At 44.0% G+C, this 26,109-nt stretch overlaps 1 protein-coding gene across 1 annotated transcript; it reads right to left on the reverse strand.

Annotated features, from left to right (window-relative positions):
- Positions 1-4,947: 4,947 nt before the first annotated feature.
- CYP2G2 (cytochrome P450 family 2 subfamily G member 2) lies at positions 4,948-17,710 on the reverse strand. The gene is made up of 9 exons (XM_003812467.4): positions 16,727-17,710; positions 15,972-16,134; positions 13,764-13,913; positions 11,921-12,081; positions 11,166-11,342; positions 9,712-9,853; positions 6,776-6,963; positions 6,523-6,664; positions 4,948-5,129 (listed from the first exon to the last, which is right to left on the reverse strand). Exons 1-9 carry the CDS (start codon positions 16,904-16,906, stop codon positions 4,948-4,950), a joined length of 1,485 nt encoding a protein of 494 aa, XP_003812515.3. The 5' UTR covers positions 16,907-17,710.
- Between the last annotated feature and the right edge of the window lie 8,399 nt (positions 17,711-26,109).

Below are 26,109 nucleotides of genomic sequence, written 5' to 3' on the forward strand. Positions count from 1 at the left end.
ACTGCCACCTCCGCCTCCTGGGTTCAAGTGATTCTCCTGCCTCAGCTTCCCAAGTAGCTGGGACCAGAGGCACGTGCCACCACACCTAGCGAATTTTAGTATTTTTAGAAGAGACAGGCTTTCACCATGTAGGCCAGGATGGTCTCAATCTCTTGACCTCACGATCTGCCCTCCTTAGCCTCCCAGAGTGCTGGGAATACAGGCGTGAGCCACCACGCCAGCCTCTAGGAACTTTCTAATAGGCTCGCATCATAAACAGAAATGAAGGCTATTTTGCGGACCTATAGCTCTTCTGTGCTTTACCTAAAGAGAGATCAACAATTCTCTCTCCTGCTTAATGTATTCTTTTTTTTTTCCCTTGAGACACAATCTTGCTCTGTCACCAGACTGGAGCGCAGTGGCGTGATCTCAGCTCACTGCAACCTCTGCCTCACGGGTTCAAGTGATTCTGCTGCCTCAGCCTCCCGAGTAGCTGGGATTACAGGCACATGCCACCATGCCCGGCTAATTTTTTTTTTTTTTTTTTTTGGTAGAGATGGAGTTTCATCATGTTAGCCAGGCTGGTCATGAACTCCTGACCACAGGTGATCCACGCGCCTTGGCCTCCCAAAGCCCTGGGATTACAGGCGTGAGCCACCGTGCCCAGCCTGCTTTATGTATTCTATTTGGACGTAAGATCATTTGAAAAAAGGTTTTCGCAGCTAAAAATGTTTGATGCCCATTGTACTGTGTACTTGTGAGATGTGTTTGTAGCTCTGAGATGCTGCATTTATAGAAGGGGTGCCAAGGCTTTAATGATGTGGGTTTGTATGTTGGTGTCTGTGGTGGGCATAGGAATGTGCTGCTTGAATCTTCATTCATGGAGAACTTTCCAATCAGCTTCAATAAGGGCAGTGAGCTGAGAGTCTCCAGTTGCAGCACCATTAGGACCCACCTCAGCATGGAGCGGAACCCATGCTTTTCCAAGGAAGCCCCAGATAGTAATTAAGGACTCTTGGATCCAGGGCATGACCCTATCTGCCCAACATAAGCCATCCCCAACAGCATTTTTCTGTGGATTATGGGTCTGTTATCTCTGCCTGGTGGTCTTGGCCTGTCCCTGTCCAATCCTCCTTCCTTCCTTCTTTTCTTTCACAAGTATTGGATCTGCATCCTGGTCTGAAGACTTTTTCTGCTTCTAGTGTCATCTGCTTTCTTCCTTTTTTGTCTTTCACATGCATTACCCTCCTCCCTCCAATAAAATGATGGACCCCTAACTCCATCTAAGTCTCAGCTTCCCAGAAGATGTAATTCCCAAAATGTACATAATGGTGCTTATTGTTTGTTTGTTTGTTTTGAGACAGAGTCTCCCCCTGTTGCCCAGGCTGGAGTGCAGTGGCACTATCTCGGCTCACTGCAACCTCCCCCTCCCGAGTTCAAGTGATTCTCATGCCTCAGCCTCCTGAGTAGCTGGGATTACAGGGATGCACCACCATGCTTGGCTAATTTCTTTTCTATTTTTAGTAGAGATGGGGTTTCACTGTGTTGGCCAGGCTGGTCTTGAACTCCTGGCCTCAAGTGATCTGCCCACCTTGGCCTCCCAAAGTCCTGGGATTACAGGTGTGAGCCACCATGCCTGGCCGCATTTATTGTTTATTATATACACAGTCTCGAAACTCTTTTCTGATTTTCTGAGTACCTCCTATTGTGTGGCTCTTGATCAGGGACAAGGCTTTGCCTCCCACTACAACAGCTGAAGGAGGTATTCATTCTTCCTCACCTCACCTTGAACCCTAAGGTTTTAACATGTGGCTAGATGTCTGGAACTCTTAATCATGAAGATGTGAGACAAAAACACAGACACAATCAGGAAATCATCTATAGTGGCATCAGTGGGTCTAGAGTCCCATGGCAGTACCCAGGGGATGGGTCAGGTGTTCAGTACCCAGGAGATGGGTGGTGTGGCAGCAGGTCCTACCGAATAGCTTTGAACATTACCTTGGCTGTTGGTCCCCTACCACAGCCTCTTTTTTCTACTCATATTCTTATGCTGTTTTTCCAGAATTGCTGTTAATTTTGTGAGCTAAACAATCACCTTCCACTAGCTAACAGCCTTTCTATTTAAAATAACCAAAGTCACTTTATATTGCTTAAAAATAGGAACCCTGGCCAGGCGCAGTGGCTCACGCCTGTAATCCCAGCACTTTGGGAGGCCGAGGCAAGTGGACCACCTGAGGTCAGGAGTTTGAGACCAGCCTGGCCAACATGGCGAAATCTCGTTTCTACTGAAAATACAAAAATTAGCTAGGCGTGGTTGTGCACGCCTGTACCCCAGCTACTTCAGGGGGCTGAAGCAGGAGAATCGCTTGAACCTGGGAGGCAGAGTTTGCAGTGAGCTGACTGTTATGGGTCCCGAGGTTCCCTGGAGGTGACAGGTTGAAGAAGTGATCAAAGATGAGGTGTGCACTCCTGCCTGAACTCCCACTTTCTCTCACACCCTATATACAGAACCGTAGCAAACCCCACCATCTCAGAGAGTGAAACAGATTTCAAATCTACCACCTCCTCCCCAGCTTCACTGCTGCTGCTGGGTCTGAGTCAACATCACCAGTTGTAGTAGCCTGCTAATAGGTCTTTGCTTTCATATCCATCATATGATAGCTAGTGTGAGCCCTATAAAATATGTCAGTACATATCACCCTCTGCTCACCATCCCTCCAAAGACCTTGATCACTCTCAGGGTAAAAGCCAAAACCTCACCTTGGCCCACAAGACCTCACACAGTCTGGCCCCCATCGCCTCCCTGGCCTGGTTTCCTTCACTCCTACTCTGCCTCCCTCCTCCATGCCAGCTACACCTGCTCCCTGTGGATTCCTGGATGCACACAGCCTCCTGCCTTAGGACTCTGCTGGTTTGTTTGTTTGTTTGTTTGTTTGCTTGCTTGCTTGTTTGTTTGTTTGTGACAGAGTCTCTCACTGTTGCCTGGGCTGGAGTGCAATGGCGTGATCACAGCTCACTGAAACCTCTGCCTCCCGAGTTCAAGTGATTCTCCTGCCTCAGCCTCCCCAGTAGCTGGGATTACAGGCACCTGCCACCAGTCCCGGCTAACTTTTATATTTTTCTTAGAGACAGGGGTTTCACCATGTTGGCCAGGCTGGTCTCAAACTCCTGACCTCAGGTGATCCGCCAGCCTTGGCCTCCCAAAGTGTGAGGAGTACAGGTGTAAGCCACCATGCTCAGTCGCTGCTGGTTTTTTGTTGTTGTTGTTGTTGTTTGTTTGTTTTTTGTGTTTTTGTTTTTGTTTTTGTTTTGAGACAGCGTCTCACTCTGTTGCCCAGGCTGGGGTGCAGTGGCAGGATCTCGGCTCACTGCAAGCTCTGCCTCCCTGGTTCACACCATTCTCCTGCCTCAGCCTCCCAAGTAGTTGGGACTACAGGCGCCTGCCACCACGGCCAGCTAATTTTTTGTATTTTTAGTAGAGACGAGGTTTCACTGTGTTAGCCAGGATGGTCTTGATCTCCTGACCTCGTGATCCGCCCACCTCAGCCTCCCAAAGTGCTGGGATTACAGGCGTGAACCACCGCACCGCGCCTGGCCACTGCTGTTGGTTAATCATTCTGTCAGGAACACTCCCTTCCCAGATATCTTCACAGCTCGCTGCTCCACCACCCTGTGAAAACACCCCTAACCATCCATTTAAATTCCAATCACAGAATGCATATCCCACTTACCAGCCTTGCTTTTCTAATGCAGTATGTCATTTGCATATTTATTTCATGTATGCTTTATTGTCCACCTTCCTTACTAGAATGTTAGCTCCCTGAAGGCAGGAGTTTTTGTCTGTTTTTCTTACTGATGGATCCCAAGTCCCTGAAGACTACGCTGGCACTTGTTGGGTATTCAGTAAATATTGGCTGAATAAATGAAAAAGAGGGAACATTTTTGTCAGTTAATGGAGTTTGGAAACGGAATGATAGAAGGTGGGAACAACTGAGCTATCCTCAAAAATGGAGTGGAAAGACCAAGCATGGTGGCTCACACCTGTAATCCCAGCACTTTGGGAGGCCAAGGTGGGTAGATCGCTTGAGGCCAGGATTTCGAGACCAGCCTGGGCAAATGGTGAAAACCCATCTCTACTAAAATTACAAAAGTTAGCCAGGTGCAGTGGCACGTGCCTGTAATCTCAGCTACTCGGGAGGCCGAGGCACAAAAATCACTTGAACCCGGGAGGTGGAGGTTGCAGTGAGCCTAGATGGTGCCACTGCACTCCAGCCTGGGCCACAGAGTGAGACTCCATCTCCAAACAAACGGACTGGGGAGTATTTGGAATTGGGAGTTGTGGTGAGAGCAACCGGAAAGGAAGATTAGAAGAAGAGATGATGGCGGAGAAAGGTAAGGAGCAGGATGGGTGAGAATGGGGCATTTTACCCAGGGGAAGTCACTGGAGAGCAGCTGGCAGAAACTATAACTAATAACAAGTCAAGAAAGACATTTCAAGCTGTTGGCTGTGCCCTACATCGCTGTCACACACAATACACAATAAACTTGCTATGCTCAACAGACTTGAGGTCTTTGTTCACTTTTCGGGGGCTCGTGGAAATGAGAACAAAAGAGAAAGGATTTTAGACTACATTTTGGTCAAAATCAGAGCGCACACAAAAAGGGGCAACATGAAGACACAGGGACTGCAGTAATAATTTGATGCAGCCAGAAACCTAAGCAACAGTGCCCATGTGACCATGAAACCTGCAGGCAGAGGTGCAAATCTTGCACAGGGCGTTGCTCTTCTATGGGAGGGGAAAACATGCAGCTGTACATTCTCAGGTGACCCTGGCTGACTCTGTAATCATAGTGCCTCCTCTTAGGGATGCTTGAGGATTAGTAAGATGAGGAAGAGGGGGTGCTCCTGAACACGAGAGGAGAGCTGCGTTCTTCACCGCTTCCTCCTTGCCCCGCAGGAGGTGTAGCTCAGCGGGCCACAAGGCAGAGCTCGTAGGTCGGGGGGATGTTGCCAAAGCCTGAGAGCTTGGGGGTGATATCGATGTCTGCAGGCGGCACCAGCGAGTGTAGAGAGAAGTTCTGAAGGGTGGAGGTGAAGTAGAGAAAGAGTTCCATGCGGGCCATGGCCTCGCCCAGGCAGATGCGCTTTCCTGGAGGCACAGGGGAGGGCAGAAGGAAGGGTCGCACCTGCACAGGTCATGGGGATGTCGGGGGTGTCTGGACTGACCACCCCACTGAGCCTCAGCTGCCTCATCGGCACCTCAGGGCTCATGACTGTGACTGCTTTATAAAGGGGTGTTACACAGGCTTAGTGGGTACCTATAGTTAGTGCTCAGCTAGGACCTGCTACTTCTCTGATGGCTGGGATTCCATCCCGTTCCAAGAGGGAATGGTTCTATAGGATCCATGAGTTTCAAGGTTGTGTTCATTTCAGTTACTCAAGGGTTTGTCAAATGCCTATTAGGTGCCAGACACTGGTGACAAAAAAAAGTGAAAACTCACCCTTAATAACACTTACTGTTTGTAAGCCACTCTTCCAATTGTTTGGAGGGATTAATCCCTGTTTCACAGATGGGAGCTGAAGTGACTCACCCAAGGCTCCACCATTTCTAAATGGTGGAGTGGAGTCCAGATTCCCAACCACCGTCCTGACTCCAGGTTCCAAATGACATACACTTTTTGTTGCTGTTGTTTTTTGTTTGTTTGAGACAGGGTCTTACTCTGTCACCCAGGCTGGAGTGCAGTGGCATGATCTCGGCTCACTGCAACCTCCGCCTCCCGGGTTCAAGTGATTTTTGTGCCTCAGCCTCCCTTGTAGCTGGGATTACAGGCGCCCGCCACCATGCCTGACTAATTTTTGAATTTTAGTAGAGACAGGGTTTCACCATGTTGGCCAGGCTGGTCTCGAACTCCTGGCCTCAAGTGATCCACCTGCCTCGGCTTCCCAAAGTGCTGGGATTACAGGTGTGAGCCACTGTGCCATGCCAACATACACTTAAAATGTTGCTGCATAAAGATTTTATGACATGAGTAGGCAAATGACTGTCTGTTGGGCAAATTTGCACTGCTGCTTGTGTTCATACAGCCTGCAATCTACGAATGCTTTTGGCATTTTAAAATGGTTGGGGAAAAAAGATTCTTTTGTGTTATATGAAGATAAAACAAAATTCAAATTTCAGTGTCCGTAAACAGTTTTTCAGGCTCACACACATGCTCATTCATTTACATATTGTCTATGGCTGCTTTCATAGATCAATGGCAAAGGTTCAGAGACTATCTGGCTGGAAAAATAGAAAATATGTCTTATTTTGTTCTTAACAGCCAGTTGGTTTATGCCCTGTTTAGTGCTATTACTGAGCCAACTTTTTTTTCTAATTATCAGAGTCAATCATTCTAATATTTACTAATTCTGGGATTCTAAAATGTTGTGGTTCTAAGATATAACCTTCAAATTCACATTGTGACTTGAACTTCAAATACAGACCAGTGGCAGGGGCGTGGATTTAGCACATGCCTGGAGGAAGTCAGACCAGAGAAACCTACCAGAGGAAAAAGGCACAAAGGCTTCATTCTTCTTGAAGCGGCCCTGCTCATCCAGAAAGTGCTGGGGATAGAAGGCATCTGGGTAGCGGAAGTATTTGGGGTCTTTGAGGACAGAGCCAAGCAGGGGAAATACGTCTGTGCCCTGGGGTGAAAATGGGGGCAGTTAGGAGAAATCAGTGTTGGGCTACAGACGTAGGGAACCAGGGAGAGAGAGGAGTGCAGTGGAAGGGAGGCAATGAGGGTGCAACCCCACCTTGGGCAGAAGGTAGCCTCGAAACTGAGTGTCCCGGATGACGTTGTGGGGGACACCCATGGGCACGATGTCTACCAGTCTCTGTATTTCATGGATGACGGCATCTGTGTAGGGCATCTTGACCCGGTCATCTACCCTTGGGAGCCGGTGTGGTCCAATCACCTGGTTAATCTCTTCATGGATCTTAGCTGGAAGGGGCCAGAAAATATAGCGGAGAACAGAGAAAAAATAAACAAAAGCAGGAGGTGTTTTTGCTAGGGAAGCCAGGACAAATCCTGCATTCCTAGCTCCAGCAGAAAGAGATCTCAAGTGAAAGCCAAGCATGTTTGCTCCCTTCTCTCTTTTTTTTTTTTTTTTTTAAACAGCCTGTCACCCAGGCTGGAGTGCAATGGCATGATCTCGGCTCACTGCAACCTCCACCTCCCGGGTTCAAGTGATTTTTCTGCCTCAGCCTCCAGAGTAACTGGGATTACAGGCACCTGCCACCTGCCCGGTTAATTTTTGTATTTTTAATAGAGATGGGGTTTCACCATGCTGGTCAAGCTGGTCTCGAACTCCTGACCTCGTGATCCACCCACCTCGGCCTCCCAAAGTGCTGGGATTATAGGTGTGAGCCACCGCACCTGGCCTGTTTGGTCGCTTCTTTAACTTAACAACTGACACACTGGTGATGCTCAATTACTCATCAGACATCGGGAGACAGGCAGCTTGGAGTCCTGAACGCTGCCAGGACATTTGGTCTTTACTTAAAAGCACCAAAAAGCCATGGTCCCAGCTTGGCTCTCATACATGGGATTTTTACAAAATGGGAAAGAGGCATGCTAGGTGACTAGGACAGGGTTGACACAAATGACAAGCGGTTATGTGACTGATTAAGATCACCACTGGTGGAGTTACTCCTCTTCGCATTTTAGGGTTTAGGGATGAGTGACCTCACTTTCTATCTTCTTTTGGAGATGGAGTCTTCTCACTCTGTTTTCCAGGCTAGAGTGCAGTGGCAGGATCTCAGCTCACTGCAAGCTCCACCTCCCGGGTTCACACCATTCTCCTGCCTCAGCCTCCCGAGTAGTTGGGACTACAGGTGCCCGTCACTGCGCCCAGCTAATTTTTAAAATATTTTTAGTAGAGACAGGGTTTCACCGTGTTAGCCAGGATGGTCTTGATCTCCTGACCTCGTGATCCGCCCGCCTCGGCCTCCTAAAGTGCTGGAATTACAGGCGTGAGCCACCGCACCTGGCCTGTGTGACTTCACCTCTGAACTTGTGTTTCATCATCTTCAAAATGAGTGTGATAGTTGGACAAGGTCATAGAGTTGTAAACATTACATAAAGTCTGGTGTACAAGGAACTAGGACAGTGCTTGGCACAGAGAAGCATCCAATAAATAGTTGATTTGATTTGATTTTTTTTTCTTTCTTTTTTTTTTTTAGACGGAGTCTTGCTCTGTCCCCAGGCTGGAGTGCAGTGGTGCAATCTTGGCTCACTGCAACTTCTGCCTCCTGGGATCAAATGATCCTCATGCCTCAGCCCCCCAGGTAGCTGGGATTACAGGTGTGCGCTACCACACCTGGCTACTTTTTGCATTTTTAATAGAGAAAAGGTTTCACCATGTTGGTAAGGCTGGTCTTGAAGTCCTGGCCTCAGCAATTTGCCCATCTCTGCCTCCCAAAGTGCTGGGATTACAGGCATGAGCCACCGCACCCAGCCTGATTATTTAGACCAGTGAAAGACAACTCAGACAATGGAGGTGACACTAGAAACATTTGAGTGGAAGTGTGTTAACGTCTCTCATCTGCACCAGGAGAAATTCTTTGGCTTGTTTTGAATTGCATTATTAAAGAGAGGGGCCAAAACTGGGAATTTTCCTTAAGCAAGTAGTGAGTTCCTCATTACTAAAGTTACCCAAATGGACCAGATCATAATTTATTGGAGACAGATTCTATTTAACTTTGGCAGGGTGGTTGGCTCAATAATGGCCATCAAAGATAACCACCTTCAAGTCTCTAAAACCTAATGCCTGGAAGGCTATGTATATAAGGGTAACAAAAACACAAGAGAGACTTTGAAAATGCCAGTAAATTAAGAATCTTGAGATGAAAAGATTAGCCTGGGTTGTCGAGATTCGCCCTCAATATAATATCGTGTGTCTGTATAAGAGAGAAGCGGGAGAATCAGAGTTAGAAAAAAAAAATGTGAGGCTGGGCACAGCGGTTCACACCTGTAATCCCAGCATTTTGGAGGCCAAGGCAGGTGAGTTACCTGAGGTCAGGAGTTTGAGACCAGCCTGGCCAAGATGGTGAAGCCCTGTCTCTACTAAAACTACAAAATTAGTTGGGCGTGGGGTGGCACACACCTGTAATCCCAGCTATTTGGGAGGCTAAGGCAGGAGAATAGCTTGAACCCAGGAGGCAGAGGTTGCATGAGCTGAGATCACGCCACTGCACCGCAGCCTGGGCAACAGAGGAAGACTCTGTCTCCAAAAACAAAGAAAAAGAATAAAAGATGTGATGGATGCCAGAAGTAAACAGAGGTTTGAAGCAGCTACGCTGCTGGCTTTGAAGATGGAGGACAGAGTCGTGAAGCCAGGATTACAAGGAGTACAGCTTTAACATCTGGAAAAGGCAGAGAATCAGATAGTCCGTTGGTGTCAGCTAGTGAAAGCCTATTTGAACTTCTGAAATTCAGAACAGAAGGATAATATATTTGTGTTGTTTTAGACGACTAAGTTCCTGGTAATTTGTTACAGCAGCCACAGGCCGCAGACACCAAGTAGAAGATTAAGTTAAATCACCCGGTAAAGTTGGGGATTTCATGTTTCAAGTCCTGAAGTTCTAAAGGGTGAAGAGCCTGAGGCCGTGGGATTCTAAATTTTCAAGATGATGTCTTCTTTATGTTGGGAGGGGGAGGTACCAGATAGGCAGCTCAGGGTGGACTCACCTTCCACTTCAGGATGCTTCATTAACAGCAAGAATCCATAGCGCAGTGTAGAGCTCACCGTCTCCGTGCCAGCAAAGAAGAGGTTCAGAGTGGTGAGGACCAAGTTCTTGAGGTTGAATTCTGTATAAGGTTTATTTTTATCCTGAGAGTGAGGGGATAGTGAATGGAATCATTCTCTTCTGTCTTTAGTGTCTTTTTTTTTTTTTTTTTGACAGAGTCTCGCTCTGTTGCCCAGACTGAAGTGCAGTGGCATGATCCCATCTCACTGCAACCTCCACCTCCTGGGTTCAAGTGATTCTCCTGCCTCAGCCTCCCGAGTAGCTGGAGTTACAGGCACCCGCCACCATGCCCAGCTAATTTTGTGTGTGTGTGTACTTTTAGTAGAGATGGGGTTTCACCATGTTGGCCAGGCTGGTCTCAAACTTCTGATCTCAGTTGATAGGCCCACCTTGGCCTCCCAAAGTGCTGGGATTACAGGCGTGAGCCACTGCGCCTGGCCTATTGTGTTATTTTCTCATTGGCTTTATTGTCTATTGTATAGGGAGACAATAGGTGGGTAAACCAAGCGTGTCTGGGAGAGGACACAGTCAGAACAAAGGTCCTGCGGCAGGAACGTGCCTGATGTGTTAGAGGAACAGCAAGGCAGAAGCTGGGGTGGATGAGATGAAGTGAACAATAGGGAGGATGGGAGGAGAAGAATGTAGGATGCCTTGTAATATTTGAACATGTAGGGATAGTAGTGTATAGAATTTAAATTTCCAAAGGCAAAGATTCAATACTATAAAAATATAAATTTACAAATGTATAAAACTCTAAGAAATGATGATACAGAAGTATTAACCTTCTAAATTTCCATAGAAATGTAGAAATAGATATATATATCTATAGAGATATAGAAATAGAGACATATCTCTATACAGATATAGAATTAGAGATATATCTGTATACAAATTCAGAAGATTAATACTTCTGTATCATCATTTCTTAGAGTTTTATACATTTGTAAATTTATATTTTTATGTTATTGAACCTTTAATTTAAATTTAAACTCTGTGCCCTACTGTCCCTACAGGTTCAAATCTTTTAACTTTAACTTAAATGTTTAACTTAAACGTTAACTTAAATTTTAAACTTCAGAAAAGTTCTAGGTTTCTGAAATTCTAAGACTCAAAACTACAGTTGTAACTCTCTGGAATGTATAAGCTGTAAGATTTTAAGTTTCCAAGTTCCTAAATTTTCCAAATTCCTAAAATTTCTAGATTCAAAATCTGTTTTAAAGCTGTAACAGTTTATACTTTTACAGTTTCTATATTCATCTATAGATAAAAGTAAATGCTGTGAAATAATGCTTGTTTTGTTTTGTTTTGTCCTCAATGCTTGCAGATTGGTTGAAAGTTGCAGGGACTAGAGGTTGAGAAGTGAGAGGGAAGGACCAGGGGAAGAAGAGGAGGTACCTGGTGCATCTTGATGAGAAAGCAGTCAATGAAGTCCCGAGGGTTTTGGGGGTCAAAGGATGCTTCATTGATCTTGACCCTGGAGGCAATGAAGTCCTTGAGCTCTTCTACCAAGTAGTAGATGCGATTGTGTCTTCCTGGCAAATGCTGCATGATTCCAGAGTACATGTCATATAGCTGTGGGAATAGGCAAGGGGTCTTTGTCAGTGATGGGCGCCAGGGGCCAGCATGGGCTGAGTCTGGAGTTGGACAGCTGGACTCAAAATCCAGTGCTGGGTCTAAGAATCAGGTGAGGCCCTTTTGCTTCCCAGAAGTTGGGTCCTATTGAGACAGTAGTTCCCCCTTAACCCTGGTTTACCTTCCACCATTTCAGTTACGTGCAGTCAACTGCAGTCTAAAAATATCACATATAATAAGATATTTCGAGAGAGAAAGAGTACATTCACACAACTGTTGTTAGAATATGTTGTTATAATTGTTCTATTTTATTACTTATGAATGCCAGTCTCTTACTGCACTCAATTTATAAATTGAATTTTGTCATGATACATATATATCAGAAAAACTTAGTATCTACAGAATTGGGTACTATCCATGGTTTGAGGCATCCACCGGGGGTCTTGAACATATCCTCCAGCCATGAGGGGGAACTACTGTACTCACCTCCCAGGGGTGTGGGGAGGATCAAGTGGGGTATAGGAAGGTGCTAGTTAACTGGGGTTGGTGCATGGACAGAGAGGTGGTGGGGTGGGCACCTGTGCCCAGGGAGTGCTCATCTCAATGAAACTCTCATTGATCAACCGCAGCAGATTCAGGAACTGCTTGTCCTCATAGTCGAAGCGACTTCCGAAGACAACAGAACTGATGACGTTGGAAACGGTGCGGCTCAGCAAGAAGATGGGGTCGATGGGGGCACCTGGGCAGTAGAAATTGTTTATGTTGGAGGCAATGATCATGAATATGGGGTGTGGAGTCACAGTGATGCATCTGAGTCCCAGCTCTCCTACTTAATTGCATGTGTGAGCCACTTCATTTTTGTGTTTTGGGTCTAGATTGACCAATCTGCAAATTGATTTGGGAACCGTTTCATTGACTCATGAGGATTCATTATCATTATCCATATAAAATAATTAGCACAATGCCTGGCATACAGTAAGCACTCAAGAAAAGCTAGTTGAGCTTAATCATTATTTTTTATTATTATTACTTAAATGTGTTGTTGTTAGAGACTCACATATTTGGGGAAAAGTGGGATAAGGGACACATTATAAAAGTTCCTGAATTCTGTCTAGCTGTACTGATGATTCCATTTGGGCAATTAGAAAAATCCTTCCCAGCCAGGTGCAGTGGCTCACGCCTGTAATCCCAGCACTTTGGGAGACCGAGGCAGGCAGATCACAAGATCAGGAGTTGGAGACCAGCCTGACCAATAGGGTGAAACCCTGTCTCTACTAAAAATACAAAAATTAGCCAGGTGTGGTGGCAGGCGCCTGTAATCCCAGCTACTCAGGAAGCTGAGGCAGGAGAATTGCTTGAAACTGGGAGGTGGAGGTTGCAGTGAGCCGAGATCGTGCCATTGCACTCCAGCCTGGGTGACAAGAGCAAGACTCTGTCTCAAAACAAAACAAAACAAAACAAAACAAAATCCTTCCCTTGCCCTCACCTACACCTTCTGTAAAACAAGATCAGTAGATCTGGGAAGAATTTCTCTAGAATAATGCACATATTCACAAATACACAATTTTATGAAAATTTCTGGGGTACATGGGCATTTGAAGCTTTTATATAGACCTGTTAATCACCCATGTAGACCAGGCAAGGCGCCTTGGATGTAGAGAAAATGTGTCTCTATTTCTACCTCTTATCTATTTTTCTGGTTTTTTTTCAGCCTCTGTGTCTTTTCTCTATAGACCCCAGTGTTTCTAGACCTTATTTTTTGGTGGGACTGAACTCCTTTTAAAACATAATTAAATGAGTATAGGGTTTCAGATTTGCAAGATAAAAATGTTCAAAAGATTTTTTTCACAACATGAATATACTTAACACTACTGAACTGGACACTTAAAATGATGAATATGGTAACTTTTATATTACGTATTTTTTACCATAATACGGATATACAAATGTAATGAAATTTGAGCCTGTCTTCAAGAAAAGTCACAAAGTCACATGTCACCAAAATCTGCATAGGATATCAAGAGCTCACAGACAGCCTGAGATCCACTGATTAAAGTTTCTAGTAAGTGGTCTCTGAGGGTCTTCCATGTTAACTGTTTTTTTTTATTTTTGAGACAGTCTCACTGTGTCTCTCATACTGAAGTGCAGTGGCATGATCATAGCTCACTGCAGCCTTGAACTCCTGGGCTCAAGCAACCTCCAGCCTCAGCCCCACAGGCGGCTGATACTACAGGCATGTGCCACCATGCCCAGCTCATGTAAACTCTTAATATGGAAGCTGCCAGAAATCTTAGTGGATTCTTAATATTTTCCCTCTTCTTCCTTTCCAGACCTTTCTCCCACCAAAGTTCATCTTCTCATGACTCAGAGCTCCATAACCACCCAGTCACCTAGTGGTCCTCCCCCTTGTGGCCCCCATACCCTTGGTCTTCCGGAACTCCTCCAGTAGGTAGCTGGCCTCCTCCTGAATTCGCTCCTCAATGCTCCGCTTTCCCATCCCGAAGTCCCGAAGGATGGTCAGGGAGAAGCGTCGGAGAATCCTCCATCGTTCTCCATTGGCCAGAGCTACACCTGCCAAGATCTCAGTCTCAGGCTTCTGCCTCCCTCCCCTTGCTGTGTTCAACTCTGTACTAGACAGTGATGGGGACAGATTATGAAAGCTCTAGACTCTGCTGTCAAGGAAGCCATTCTCAACCTTCAAGTCTCAATCAAGAGAGTAAGGTTCCCTCTCTGCAGGATCCTCAAAAAAAAAAAAAAAGTCCAGACTGAGGTGGAGGAAAAGGGAATCAGTGTAGGAATGATAGGAGGAGATCAAAGAGTGTTTCTTACAGGAAGGAGAGGTGGAACTGGAAAAATAAATAAATAACTGAGTGAATGCATAGGAAGGTGGACGGTGGAGGGATGTATGGACAGAGTGCCATATAGAGTGCCCTGGAATGGGGATATTAATTCTATTTTCTATGTAATACTTGGATTCTCTGAACGTACACATATGTGTACACAGAAGCTCACACTTGTACATCGATATACCTACAGAAAAGGAGTTACCGTGTAGTAAGACACATTTAGAAATTACTAAATGTGTGGACTGATGAGAGTCTTAAACCAATTCACTAGATCTAATGAAATTATTTTGCTTTATTGATGAAGGAAGAGTTTATGACTGGAATGACAGATGGATGGATGGATGGACAGACGGACGGACGGATGGATGGATGGATGGAAGACTTAATAGATGGGTGGATGGTTAATGGATGGATGGTTTGAGATAGATGGATAACGGTTGGAGAGTGGATAGATTGATAGATGTATGAATGATGAAAGCATTGATGAATGGATGGAATGATGGATAGATGAATACATAGAAAGTTAATTGACAGATGTATAGATAATAGAGTGAAAGATGTTTTTATAGAAAGAATAATGAATGGATTTTCTGATGAATATGGATCAATGGACAAAAGGAAGAAAAGGTAATAGGAACATAGATAGATAGATAGATAGATAGATAGATAGATAGATAGATAGATAGATAGATAGACAGACAGACAGTATGTGGTGAGTCTGCTTGGAATTGAAGGATGTGGGCAGATAGAGATGGATGCTTGGGAGAAAAAGATCTACCTAAGTGAAGAAGGCAGAGACCTATGGGTTAGGTATGTGTATGAGTATAGGAAGATGAGAAATAAGGTTGGCTATGACAGCTTTAGTGGGTGCATAAAGAATATCACTAATCTGCCGGGCTTGGTAGCTCATGCCTGTAGTCCCAGCACTTTGGGAGGCTGAGACGGGTGGATCACCAGAGATTGGGAGTTGGAGACCAGCCTTTCCAACATGGAGAAACCCCGTCTCTACTAAAAATACAAAATTAGCCCTGCGTGGTGGCGCATGCCTGTAATCCCAGCTACTCGGGAGGCTGAGGCAGGAAAATTGCTTGAACCTGGGAGGCAGAGGTTACAGTGAGCCAAGATCGTGCCGTTACACTCCAGCCTGGGTAACAAGAGTGAAAGTCCATCTCAAAAAAAAAAAAAAAGAATATCACTAATCCATTAAAATAAGAGCAGAAATAACACAGAAGACAGTTTAGAGTCGGATGGCATAGGTTCAAAATAAAGTGATCCTACCACTTACTGTGTGACATTATCTAACCTTTAGCTTAGCTTTTTTTTTTTTTTTTTGAGACAGAGTTTCACTCTTGTTGCCCAAGTTGGGGTACAATGGTGTGATCTCAGCTCACTATAACATCTGCCTCCCGGGTTCAAGCGATTCTCCTGCCTCAGCCTCCCGAGTAGCTGGGATTACAGGCATGCGCCACCACACCCAGCTAATTTTTATTTTTAGTTTTTAGTAGAAACGAGGTTTCACCATGTTAGCCAGGCTGGTCTCGAACTCCTGACCTCAGGTGATCCACCCCCCGCCCAGCCTCCCAAAATGCTGGGATTACAGGCATAAGCCACCACACCCGGCCTATCTTAGCTTTTTCATTGACAACATTAGTATAATGTTAACAGCTCTCCTAAGGGAGTCAATGCAGTAAGTCATGTGGACTGCTTACCAAAGAACCTGGCATATAGGGAGTGCATTGCAGTCATTTCTGGTCTTATTGTTTTTGTTGTTGTTGCTACCTACCATGACCTTGGAAGTTTTGCTCTATTGAAGCCAGTTCTCCACGGCCACTGAACTCATCCGCTTGGTCTACCAAGGCTTCCTTCACTGCTTCGTGTCCACATAAAACCACCACTGGCCGGGGACCCATGTACACAGTGAACACAGGGCCGTATTTCTCCCTGAGCTTGGAGTGAAGGAAAACACAGTAGGAGGGGCTGATTGGAGTACCAAGCATAGGCCAATTGAGGATTTTAGAGGATGGCGATTTCAGAGGGATATAAACATGGTACTAAGGAACCAAGGTAAATCTGGGCTTGGAAGGAATACTGGGAAAGAGGCATGGAAGTCTTGGCTCCTGTCACCCTTGGCAAAAGCTCATCCCTCCCCGCAAGACTTACTGTCTGCATCTCTAAAATAATGGACCTGGATTTGATGAATTCTAAGATTCACACTTCTCTCTCTGAAATGTTAAATTTCTAGAATCTTAAGACTTCATGATACCAACTCTCAAAGTGCTAAGACAACCTGAGTCAAAGAGTCCTTGTGTTTAAAAATATAATGTACTGTGATTCCAAAGTCCTGAGATCATGAAAATCTTATCTCAATGTACTGAGAATGTGTGTTTCCAATATTTTAGGATTCTGAAATTTCAGAATTCTAAGATTTGCAAAGTCTGTGTTTCTGAGAGTCTGTCTTTAGAAGTCATAAGGTTCTATGTGAATCTGGCTATAGGATTAGTTGCTTTTAGCCCTATTAGAGGAGACAGACAGACTCACCTTCATGAAAGACTGAAACGTAGCGTCAGTTCGAACTTGCAGCAGGTTCCCCAGGAAAGGAATTGGTGTAGGACCTGGGGGCAGCTTTCCTGCCTTATTCATTCGTTTCCAGGCAATGAGGATGAACAGGCAAGACAAGCAAAGTGCCAGAAAGATGGTGATAGCCCCTCCCATCTCCATGGTGCCAGGTCAACAGGTTCTGTCCTGGGCACCAGATCCTGCCTAAATAGGTCCTGGAGATCAGCTTATACCGAAATCTGAACACCCTGGGATTCAAGTTTTCCGGGTTTGAATGTCATTGGAGAAGAGATTGCTTTATATGGGAGGTGGTTATATAACCTATAATCTCCCACCTGAGTAAGGGTAGATTGAATTCACAAAGGGAAATCTTCTGGGGCCATTCCCCTTTCTTCAAATTTCCAGTCTCTCTGTTCTTCTCTCTCAGCTCAACAGAATTGAACAGAATTTTTTGGTGGGGTGTAAGAGGCAGATTATTACCTTTTTAGGCTATTGATTTTAGGATCCAGACAATCTGAGTACAAGCGGCAGCTTTGTCTTTTCTTCACTGGGCAAGTCACTTAACCTCTGGGACTTGTTTCTCCATCTATCAAATAGGGAAACCATGTTGTTTTATTTTATTTTATTTTGTTTTATTTTTTTGAGACAGATTATCACTCTGTCACCCAGGCTGGAGCATAGTGGCGTGATCTCATTTCACTACAACTTCTGCCTCCCAGGTTCAAGCAATTCTCATGCCTCAGCCTCCCAAGTAGCTAGGACTACAGGTGCACACCACTATGGCCAGCTAATTTTTGTATTTTTCTAGAGATGCGGTTTCACCATGTTGGCCAGGCTAGTCTCGAACTCCTGGCCTCAAGTGATCCACCCCAATCAGCCTCCCAAAGTGCTGGAATTACAGGCGTGAGCCACCACAGCTGGCAGACCATGTTGTTTTAGAAAGTCTTGATAGACAACAAGGAAAACTCTTTGTTCATTATTTAATTAAGGATAACCTTAATTAATCGGTTATTAGATTTTTTTAATTGACACATAATAATTGTACATATTTGTGGTATATATATGTACATAATAATTGTACATATGTGTGATGTTTTGATACATGTATGCAATGTATAACAATCAAATTCGGGTAATTATTGTATCCATTACTGAGACATTGTCATTTCTTTGTGGTAAGAACATTCAAAATCCTCTCTTCTAACTATTTTGAAATATGCAATGTATTATTGTTAACTATAGCCAGCCACCCTACTGTATAATGGAACACTAGAATGTTAATACGGAAAGTAAGCTGAAGATTTAGAAAACAAAAGAAATAAATCAATTGAAAGGGTTTTGTTCAAAGAGTTCTTGTTTTCTACTCAAGTTAATGTTAAATAACAATAATCAAAGATTACCTGTGTTGGTGTATCAGAAATTTGCTGTATCAAATTTAAAAAAAGAAAAAAAAGAACTTTGCTGTAGTGTGTGTCAGTGTGTGTGTGTGTGTGTGTGTGTGTGTGTGTTTTGAAAGTCTAAGGTGTAGAGATCACCTCTGAACCCCAGTCTCTGGAGGGGAGCGTCTTAATGATTTAAAAAGTGATTAACTACCTTTTCTGCACCAAATATTTTCAAAGCCTTATTGTCCTGAAATGAACTTCCTGGATATTATATCCTACCCTCAAGTACTATTTAACAAAATTCAATGTCCTTTTCATGCGACTGTATTCTCAGACTTGGAAACTGAATCCCTCAAGGTATCTGTAGGTTTGGGGAATGGGGTTTGGCTGGCTGAGCTGAGGCATCCTGTGTCCAGAAGTGGTGGAAATTCTGGGAAAGCTGAGTGACTCACACACAGTGCCACCTTTTGTCTCTTGGATCTGCTGCTAGAATGTCTTTCTTGGAGTAGAGACTCAGCTTAGCCCATCTCCTTTGACTCCCTTAGCTTTCACCTTCCCATCCCATTCTGATCCTCACCCCCCAGCACTTAACACCCATTCAGGACTAACCTCTTAACCATCTTGTGGTGGTGGCATGTGTGTGGTGATGGTGGTTGGTGGTGAGTCTGGTTTTCCTATTCAGACAGGAAGGGAGAGAGCAAGTACTCTTAGAACAGCTCCCTTCACCATCCCACCTCCAGACAGGAAGCCAGGAATGGAGGAACTTGAACTAAAGTTCAGCTGGAGTTCAGTGGTGTGATCTTGGCTCACTGCAACCTCTGCCTTCCAGGTGCAAGCGATTCTCCTGCCTTAGCCTCCCGAGTAGCTGGGATTACAGGCGTGTGCCACCACACCCGGCTAATTTGTTTTTTTAGTAGAGATGGGGTTTTGCCAGGTAGGCCAGGCTGGTCTTGAACTCCTGACCTCAAGTGATCCACCTGCCTGGCCTCCCAAAGTGCTGGGATTACAGGCATGAGCCACTGCGCCCAACCAAATTTTTTAAATTTGCCACTTTGTGCCAGGCACGGATGGAGCTGTGTGCTTGACAAGCAGGGTATCCTCTAATCCAAACAACCAGCTTGCAAGGAAGGGCATGTTAAATAGTCAGAGATGATTCAGGTCACCCTAAAACAAATATTCTTATAACCTGAAGCTGCTGGATAAACTTTTTTTTTTAAACTCTGTGTAATACCTTTCATACGGAGGGGAAAGGCATTCAGATGTTTCAGGTGCTTGGAGGTATAGCTCTCATTGTCATCTGGTTTGATATATTAAATTCATATATGACTGTATTTGAGAAAAGGTTCATATTTCAGAGGCACCTAGATGTCTCCCAATATTTGTTTTCCCTGTCTTCCATAGTAATAGAATTCTATCCAGCGACATGATTATCTAGAGTTAAAAACTACATTTCCCAAGCCCCCTTGCCGCTGCGTATGGCCGTGTAGCCAAGTTCTGACCAATGAGAAGTGAGTGAAAGTGATGCATGCAACTTTCAGTTTATGCTTTTAGAGGGAGGGGCAAGGTTTCCTTCCAGAATATTTCCTCTTTCTGGCTAACTGGGATAGCAAGAGCAACAACTTAGGAAGGAGCAGCAACAACATGGAAGGAGCCTGGGTCTTTGATATCAGTGAACTGCCCGATGAGCTCTGGGTTGCTTATGCAGAGCCATTAAGTGTAAGAAAATTAAATTTCCACCGGGCACAGTGGCTCATACCTGTAATCCCAGCACTTTGGGAGGCCAAGGCAGGTGGATCACTGGAGGTCAGGAGTTCAAGACCAGGCTGGCCAACATGGTGAAACCCCATCTCTACTAAAAATGCAAAAATTAGCCGGGCGCGGTGGCACACACCTGTAATCCCAACTACTCGGGAAGCTGAGGCAGGGGAATCGCATGAACCTGGGAGGCCGAGGTTGCAGTGAGCCCAGAAGGTGCCACTGCATTCCAGCCTGGGTGACAGAACGAGACTCCATTTTCAAAAAATAAAGAAAGAAAGAAAATTAAATTTCCATCTTATGTAAGCCCCTTTAAACCACTGTTTTGGGTCTTTGTTATAGCAGTTAACCTATATCTTAGGAAATTTGGCTTCTATGAAAAATGCTTGAAAAATCATTGAACCAAGATAAGTGCTTGTTGCCTTCTTTTTTATTGTCGTGTCTGAGTACCACTCATATATGAATTTAATGTTTCTTTAATTGACTCTCCTTTTTAAGAACTTAAATTCATTAAGATGGAACTTGGTATTTCTCCCTTTAATGGAAAATTAGCTATTTTCTATCATAACTAGAAAATACCTGTGTATTAGTTATCTAATACTACATAACAAAACAGCTCAACACTTAGAGGCTTAAGACAACAACGATTTGTTATTTCCCACAGTTTCTGTGTGTCAATGTAATTTAATGCCATACTCTCCCACATCCATGGGGAAGTCTTCCTGGTACTCATACCTGCCCCCAACTTCTTTTCTGCATCTCCTTTCACTCTTAAACTCAAGCTTGGGGTTCAAGTCTAAACACAGCATGTCAGAGCTTGAAGAGGTCTCAGAAATATTATTAGTTCAGAGTTTCTCAAAAGGTATAAAATGCATAATGTGACCCAATGTATACCCATGGAGTATAAATCATCAGTTGTGAGATACTGAAAGATTCCTTGTAAGGAGGATGTATGTATGGATTTGAATATTACAGATGATGATAATAAACATATTTAACAACCAGGGCAGCACAAACATTGTCTGAAGATGGAGTAGGGTCCTAGAGGCCTCTGTAGTTGTTGAATTATGGGACTATTGGTAAGAGTGGTCCTGGAGAAGTGGCTGAATTTCCCATTTACCAACTGCTCTCGTTTGGATGTTTGTCCCTGCAAACCTCACATTGAAATTTGATCCCCAATATTGGAGGTGGAAATTAATGGGAAGTGTTTGGTTCATGATCCAGGAGTTACCTGATGTCCTCCTCATGGTAATGAATGGGTTCTTGCTCTATTAGTTACCATGAGAGCTGGTTGTTTAAAAGAATTTGGCCATACCCTCTGACTCTTGCTTCTTCTCTCACTATGTGATCCCTGCACATGCTGGCTCTACTTTGCCTTCTGCTATGAGTAGAAGCAGCCTGAAGCCCTCACCAGAAGCAGATGCTGGTGCCATGCTTCTTGTACAGCCGGCAGGACTGTGAGCCAAATAAATCTCTTTTTATTATAAATTACTCAGCCACAGATATTCGGTAATAACAACACTAAACAAACTAAAACACCAACCTCTATCAAAAGATGCTCTAATAGTCCAGGTGTGTTGGCTCACACCTGTAATCCCAGCACTTTGGGAGGCTGAGATGGGTAGATTGTTTGAGGTCAGGAGTTTGATACCAGCCTGGCCAACATGATGAAATCCCATCTCTACTAAAAATAAAGAATTAAAAAAAAAAAAAAACAACTAGCTCGGCATGGTGGTGGGCGCCTGTAATCCCAGCTACTCAGGAGGCTGAGGCAGGAGAATCACTTGAATCTAGGAGACAGAAGTTGCAGTGAGCCAAGATTGCGCCACTGCACTTCAGCCTGGGCAACAGAGCCAGACCCTGTCTCAAAAAAAAAAAAAAAAAAAAAGGCAGTAATAACTCGTAGGACCACACCTGTGTACGTGTGCTGAATTTTGTCCTTAGGCATTGTCCTTAAGAAGTTTCCTTCTTCCCAGGACAGGGGCTTCATCAGGGCTCAATGTAGAACATGCAGGTGAGGGGCAGGGCACGGTGAACCTGGCAGAAGAGCTGATTATTAAATGTTCAGTAATGATGTGAGCTTATTATGAAATAGTCATTATTAATTAAATTATGCAAACTTAAAATGGAATATATTATACTTTTAAAAGAAGGTAATAAGTACTCAAGGCTGATCACATCCTAATTATTTTACTAGAGTTTACCGTTATCTGTGCTATTGAGATCGTTTATGTCTATTTGTGTCTGTATGGTGAAAATACCATATGATGGTATGGTTTTGCACATCTCTTCCCAACTCCATGTTCAGTGACACCACCTTGGCCGGTTGTTTGAAATTGGCCATAGTGAATGCATGCACAGCACAGCAATCAGAAAACTCCACAAATGAGGTCTTTTTTTCCCAAGAGCCAGCTGATAAACATTTACCAGCACACCCCTGTGGGTGCTTTTCCAAAGCTGAAGATCTGGGCTTGGGATGATGTCAGCAGGTGCCCAAGGGAGAGTGGGGGAAGTTTTTCAGGAACTCAGTGACATCAAGAGGAATTCTATGTGGGTTGGGATCCCTGTGGAAGTCTCCACCTCCCTTTGAGCAAAGGAGATGGAAGAGAAAGCTAGGTTGGAGTTCAGCTGGCTGTAGTGTTCACGTCTTGGATAATGGCATGCGGGGAGCACCCTATGACTTTGGAGACTGACAGACATGAAGACCATAGAAAAAGTAAGCTTCCCTCTGTGAGCCTTTTTTCAATCTGTGTTTGGGGGATGATAACAATAGTACCTTCTGTGTAGCGTTGTTCGGGGTTGGTGATAACGTGCATCGAAGGCCCTTAGCACAGACTTTGCTTGGCACATGCTCAACCAGTGGAAGGCTTTTAGCATGACTAAATGGTTGTAAAATGGAATGATCCTAAGAGTCCCTGAAAATGAGGCCTTGGACACTATCTGTGTCTCAGTTTCCCCATCTGGAAAATGGGACAAATGGTTGTGTTGATCTTCTGAGGTATTTGGGACAATTCAATGAGTTGTGACACAGAGCAAGCATTTAATAAGTGTTTGCTGATATGAAAATTAGAATTCTGCTGCGACAGTGGAGCTGGGACCAGGAAAAGCTGAGTGGAGAAAGGATATTCTTCCCCTTCACCATCAAAACCTGGGCAAATCTGTTGGTTTCCTCTTGGCTGCAGTAGAAGGGAGTGTAGCTAGAATTGGACATTTTCTTCTAAGGAGGCAAAATAAGTGTGTCCAGGAGATCTTCATGGGTAGTCTAAGAAGACCCATTATGGGCAGTGTTTTATGGGATGGTTCCAGGACTGAGCTAAACAGCCTCCCCAAGCTGGCATTTTCCTAAGATTATGCTATTCTCAGAATCTATTGTTCTAATGTTTGGGGATTCCAGAATTCTGTGATTTTTAAGTTTTCAATACTATGTGGATTCTTCCAGTTGGGAGTGGGGTGCAGCTTTAGGAAAGTAAGGAGCTGAGGAGGGAGAGGCAGTCTCACCAACATCCACCTCCTCCTGGATGTTTTTATCAGGAGCAAAAACGTAAAGTCAGTGCACAGTTTTGGTTGCTCTAGGTCCCAACGCAAAATAAATGTGTGGAGTCCTAGGAACCAAATTTTAGGGGCCTGAAGGTGGTACCTGGATCATTCTTCTCTTGGGGAGTGCCATCATTTCCAAGAGGCTGAAGAAGAGATTTGGAGCCAACGAACAAGACATAGAATTTATTGAAGACTTACATATACGGTGGTCCCAGAGCAGCCACCTGGACAGGAAAACCACTAACGTGTGTAAAAAGCATATGGTTTATACAGGATTGTCACTTAGCAAGCTCCACCTAGCAACCTCCATTTAAGCCAAAACAAAGAGCCTTGATCCCTTGTATGGCCTGCATTACAACAAATGGGCCAGGGGTTCAGATGTCCTTCGCAGATATGGAGTGAATCTCTGGGTTGGCCACTCCCTTATTTCTTAGCTCAGAAATCCCAACTTACATTCTTCCTAGACCATTCTCAGGGTATGCTTGAGATATTGCTGTCAAGTATGTCTTCCATACATAGGGCTGAGAAAAATTATTCAAAACATGGCAATAAGGTAAAACTGATTATGGGATGTTTTAAAGTCAAGTTAAGCATATTTTCTAACAAGCCCACTTAAAGGTAATTTCATTCCAAAATGGAATGTCTCTTTGTTTGCACAATTAATTAGTGTCTAAGCTTTTTTAACTTTTATTTTAGCTTCAGGGGTACATGTACAGGATTTATTATATAGGTAAGTTGCATGTCATGGGGTTTGGTGCACAGATTATTTCGTCACCCAGGTAATAAGCACAGTACCCAATAGGTAGTTTTTTGATCCTCACCGTCCTACCACCTTTAAACCTCAAATAGGTCCCAGTGTTCTATTGTTCCCATCTTTGTGTCCGTACGTTCTCAATGCTTAGCTCCCACTTACAAGTGAAAACAAGAAGTATTTGGTGTTTTGTTCCTGTGTTACTTTGCTTGGGATAAAGGCCTCTAGTTTCATCCATGTTGCTGCAAAGGACATGATCTCATTCTTTTTATGGCAGTGTAGTGCTCCATGGTGCATATGTGCCTCATTTTATTTATCCAGTCTACCATTGATAAGCATTTAGGTTGATTCCATGTGTTTGCTATTGTGAATAGTGCTGCAATGAACATACAGCACTATTTATCTATTTTTATGGTAGAATGATTTATATTCCTATGAGTAGAGACCCAATAATGGTATTGCTGGGTCAAATGGTAATTCTGTTTTAGATTCTTTGAGAAACTGCCAAACTACTTTCCACAATGGCTAAATTAATTTCCATTTCCACCAGCAGATATAGGCGTTCCCTTTTCTCTACAACCTTGCCAGCATCTGTTATTTTTTGACATTTTAATAATAGCCATTCTGGCCGGGCACGGTGGCTCATGCCTGTAATCCCAGCACTTTGGGAGGCCAAGGTGGGTGGATCATTTGAGGTCAGGAGTTTGAAACCAGCCTGGCCAACATGGTGAAACCCCTCCTCTACTAAAAGTACAAAAATTAGCTGGGCGTGGTGGCGGGTGCCTGTCATCCCAGCTACTCGGGTGGCTGACACAGGAGAATTGCTTGAATCCGGGAGGCAGAGGTTGCAGTGAGCCAGCCAAGATCGTGCCACTGCACTCCAGCCTAGGTGCCAGAGCAAGATTCTGTCTCAAATAATAATAATAGCCATTCTGACTAGTGTGAGATGGTATCTCACTGTGATTTTCATTTGCATTTCTCTAATGACTAGTGGTGTTAATCATTTTCATATGCTTATTGGCCACATGTATGTCTTCTTTCGAAAAATATTCATGTCCTTTTCCCACTTTTTAATGGGGTTGTTTCTTTTCATGTAAATTTGTTTAAGTTTCTTATAGATTCCAGATATTAGATCTTTCTCAGATTCATAATTTGCAAATATTTTCTCCCATTGTGTAGGTTGTCTGTTTACAGCTGATAGTTTCTTTTGCAGTGCAGAATCTCATTAGTTTAATTAGGTCCCACTTGTTAATTTTTGCTTTGTTGCAATTGCTTTTGGCAGCTTCATCATGAAATCTTTGCCAGGTCCTATGTTCAGAATGCTATATATTCCCTAGGTTATCTTCCAGAATTTTTATGATTTTAGATTTTACATGTAAGTCTTTGATCCCTCTTGAGCTGATTTTTGTATATGGTGTGAGGAAGGAGTCCAATTTCAATCTTCTGCATTTGGATAGCCGGTTATCTCAGCACCATTTGTTGAATAGGGAGTCATTTCCCCATTGCTCATCTTGTTGTCTTTGTCAAAGGTCAGATGGCTGTAGGCATGTGGCATTATTTCTTGGCTCTATTCTGTTCCATTTATCAATGTGTGTGTTTTTGTACCAGTACCATGCTGTTTTGGTAACTGTGGCCTTGTTGTACAGTTTGAAGTTAGGTAATGTGATGCCTCCATCTTTGTTCTTTTTGCTTAGGATTGTCTTGGCTATTCAGGCTCTTTGTTGGTTTCACATGAATTTTTAAATATTTTTTCTAATTCTGTGAAGAATGTCATTGGTAGTTTGATACAAATAGCATTGAATCTGTAAATTACTTTGGGCAGTGTGGTGGTTTTAACAATACTGATTATTCCCGTCCATGAACATGGAATGTTTCTCCATTGGTGTCATCTCTGATTTCTTTCAGCAGTATTTCATAATTTTCATTGTAGAGCTCTTTCA

The sequence above is a fragment of the Pan paniscus genome, chromosome 20 (genome assembly GCF_029289425.2).
Source record: "Pan paniscus chromosome 20, NHGRI_mPanPan1-v2.0_pri, whole genome shotgun sequence".
Classification (NCBI taxonomy): domain Eukaryota; kingdom Metazoa; phylum Chordata; class Mammalia; order Primates; family Hominidae; genus Pan; species Pan paniscus.